The sequence below is a fragment of the Chiloscyllium plagiosum genome, unplaced genomic scaffold, assembly GCF_004010195.1.
Source record: "Chiloscyllium plagiosum isolate BGI_BamShark_2017 unplaced genomic scaffold, ASM401019v2 scaf_15531, whole genome shotgun sequence".
NCBI classification, from domain to species: Eukaryota; Metazoa; Chordata; class Chondrichthyes; order Orectolobiformes; family Hemiscylliidae; genus Chiloscyllium; species Chiloscyllium plagiosum.
In genome coordinates, this window is record NW_025214625.1 from 10876 (window position 1) to 13232 (window position 2357).

The 2357-nt window shown below is 50.2% G+C and overlaps 1 protein-coding gene across 1 annotated transcript in view; it reads left to right on the top strand.

The window, feature by feature from the left end:
• LOC122547961 (dynein axonemal heavy chain 12-like) overlaps positions 1–1990 on the top strand; it is a 12833-nt gene extending 10843 nt beyond the window's left edge. The window contains exons 3-4 of the mRNA XM_043686519.1: positions 1309–1536; positions 1967–1990. Of these exons, the coding sequence (XP_043542454.1) occupies positions 1309–1536; positions 1967–1990 (252 nt within the window). The remainder of the gene's footprint in view (positions 1–1308; positions 1537–1966) is intronic.
• Positions 1991–2357: the final 367 nt, after the last annotated feature.

Below are 2357 nucleotides of genomic sequence, written 5' to 3' on the forward strand. Positions count from 1 at the left end.
ACCATCAGCAATAGCAGCACCATCAGCAATAGCAGTACCATCAGCAACAGGAGCACCATCAGCAACAGCAGTACCATCAGCAATAGCACCATCATCATGAATAACAGTACCATCAGCAACAGCTGCACCATAAGCAATAACAGAACCATCAGTAACATCAGCACCATCAGCAACAGCAGTACCATCAGCAACAGCAGCACCGTCAGCAACAGCAGTACCACTACCACCATCACTACCACTACCATCTCCACCAACATCACCACCACCATCACCACCACCATCACCACCATCACCACCACCATCACCACCATCACTACCATCACCACTATTACCACCTTACCAAAATCATCACCACCACAATGATCATCACCACCACCACTACCACCACCATCTCCATCACCACCACTGTCAACATCACCACCACCATCACTGCCACTATAATCACCACCATTACCACCGCCACCAACACCACTGGCAAGGCAACGGGCTGAATGGTCACATCACTCGCCTTTTTTATTATTATTCACAAGATGAGGGCGTCACTGGCTGGGTCAGCATTTACTCCCCATTCCTAGTCACCCACAGGGCTGTTAGGAGCCAACCATGTCGCTGTGGGTCCTGAGTCACATGTAGGCCAGACCAGGTAAGATTGACAGATTCTTTCCTTAAATGTCATTCATGAACCAGATGGGATTTTCTGACAATTGACTCAACATTAGACCTGAGTTGCAGATTTGTTTTTTAAATTTGGAAATGAATTGAAATGCCACCACCTGCCCCACCTCCCCGGGCTGGTACCAGGGTCTCTGGATGAATAGCCATCGTCTCCCCTGACATCCAGGTCATGTTCTGGGTACCTGGGGGGAGGGGGGGGGTGAATCCTACCACAGCAGATGGTACCATTAGAAATCAGCTTTTAGAAATCAGAAATTAAGAGCCGGATGCTGACCGTGATCTTTGTCAGTCGTTTGGAAAACACCCATTTGGTTCCCTAATGACCTTCAGGGTGGGAAATTGCCATCCTTACCTTGTCTGGCCTACACGTGACTCCAGACCCACAGCAATGGGGCTGACTCTTAACTGCCCTCTGGGCAATAAGGAACAAGCAATAAATGCTGCCAGGCAGTGATACCCATCCCCTGGGAATGAATCTCAGAAAAAAAACTGAGCTCTTATTGTGGACGTTATGAAAAGCTTTCTGAAGATCCCAATCCAGCAGTGGTGACCCATTGACCTGGAGCTGGAGGAGATGGGAATCCTATCTGGGAAGCAGTGCGGTCTAACGTGAGGGTCTTGCCTCTTTCGAAGGTTGCTGTGGAGCCTCCCCAGGGTGTGAAGAACAAGCTGCTGACCAGCTTTGGGAGCAGTGGGGTGGGGGAAGTGACAGAGAGAACCTACATGAAGGAGAATGTGAGCGTGAGCTGGAGGAGGCTGCTTTTCAGTCTGTGTCTCTTCAACGCCATCATCCAGGAGAGGAACAAGTACGGAGCTTTGGGCTGGAATATCCCGTACGAGTTCAGCTCTTCCGACCTGGAGGTAAGTGCTTCCCCTTCCAGGATGGGTTGCTATGTATAAAGTGGAGGCAGTGGGGTGATCGGAGCTGACAGGGGTCTTGATGGGTCTAATTCCTGGGGATATGTGGAATTTCTGCAGGATTCCAGGCAAACCTCTGGAACATATCAGTGAGGAAGGGGGCAGGCCTGCCTTACCAGTGTAACCTATCATAAAACAACTGGTTTCTGACAATGAACATTCATTTCCGACACACCCTGATTTGGAGGTGTCCTTATGGACTGGTGTATGTTCCCCACAGCCGCAGTAAGATTCTGAGCACACCCTCATGAGCAGTTCCAACTGTCCTTCCCAACTCAGTCCCAACTCTGACATTCTTCAAAATTTCCTCCTCCCTTCCACTCCAACCGACTCTCAACCAACTTTCTCATCCACCTAACGGTTCCCCCTTTAGGTTCCATGGTATTGCCATCGGTGAGTTCACCAGTATTAGCATACCAGGAAATGACCATTACCCAGAAACCAGAACTGGACACGTCCTAAATACAGTGGCTACAAGACCATCCGGACACTAGGAATTCTGCAGCAAGTAACTCACTTCCTGAGTCCCCAGAGCCTGACCAAGAGTGTGATGGAATATTTCCCACTTGCCTGGATGAGGGCTGCTCCAACCGCACTTAAGAATTTTAGTACTATCCAGGACAAAGCCCCACATCGACAAACGCCCACTCCCTCCCCGACCGACGCTCAGTAACAGCAGTGTGTACCATCCCCTCCCTCCCCCACCGACACTCAGTAACAGCAGTGTGTACCATCCCCTCCCTCCCCCACCAACACTCAGTAAC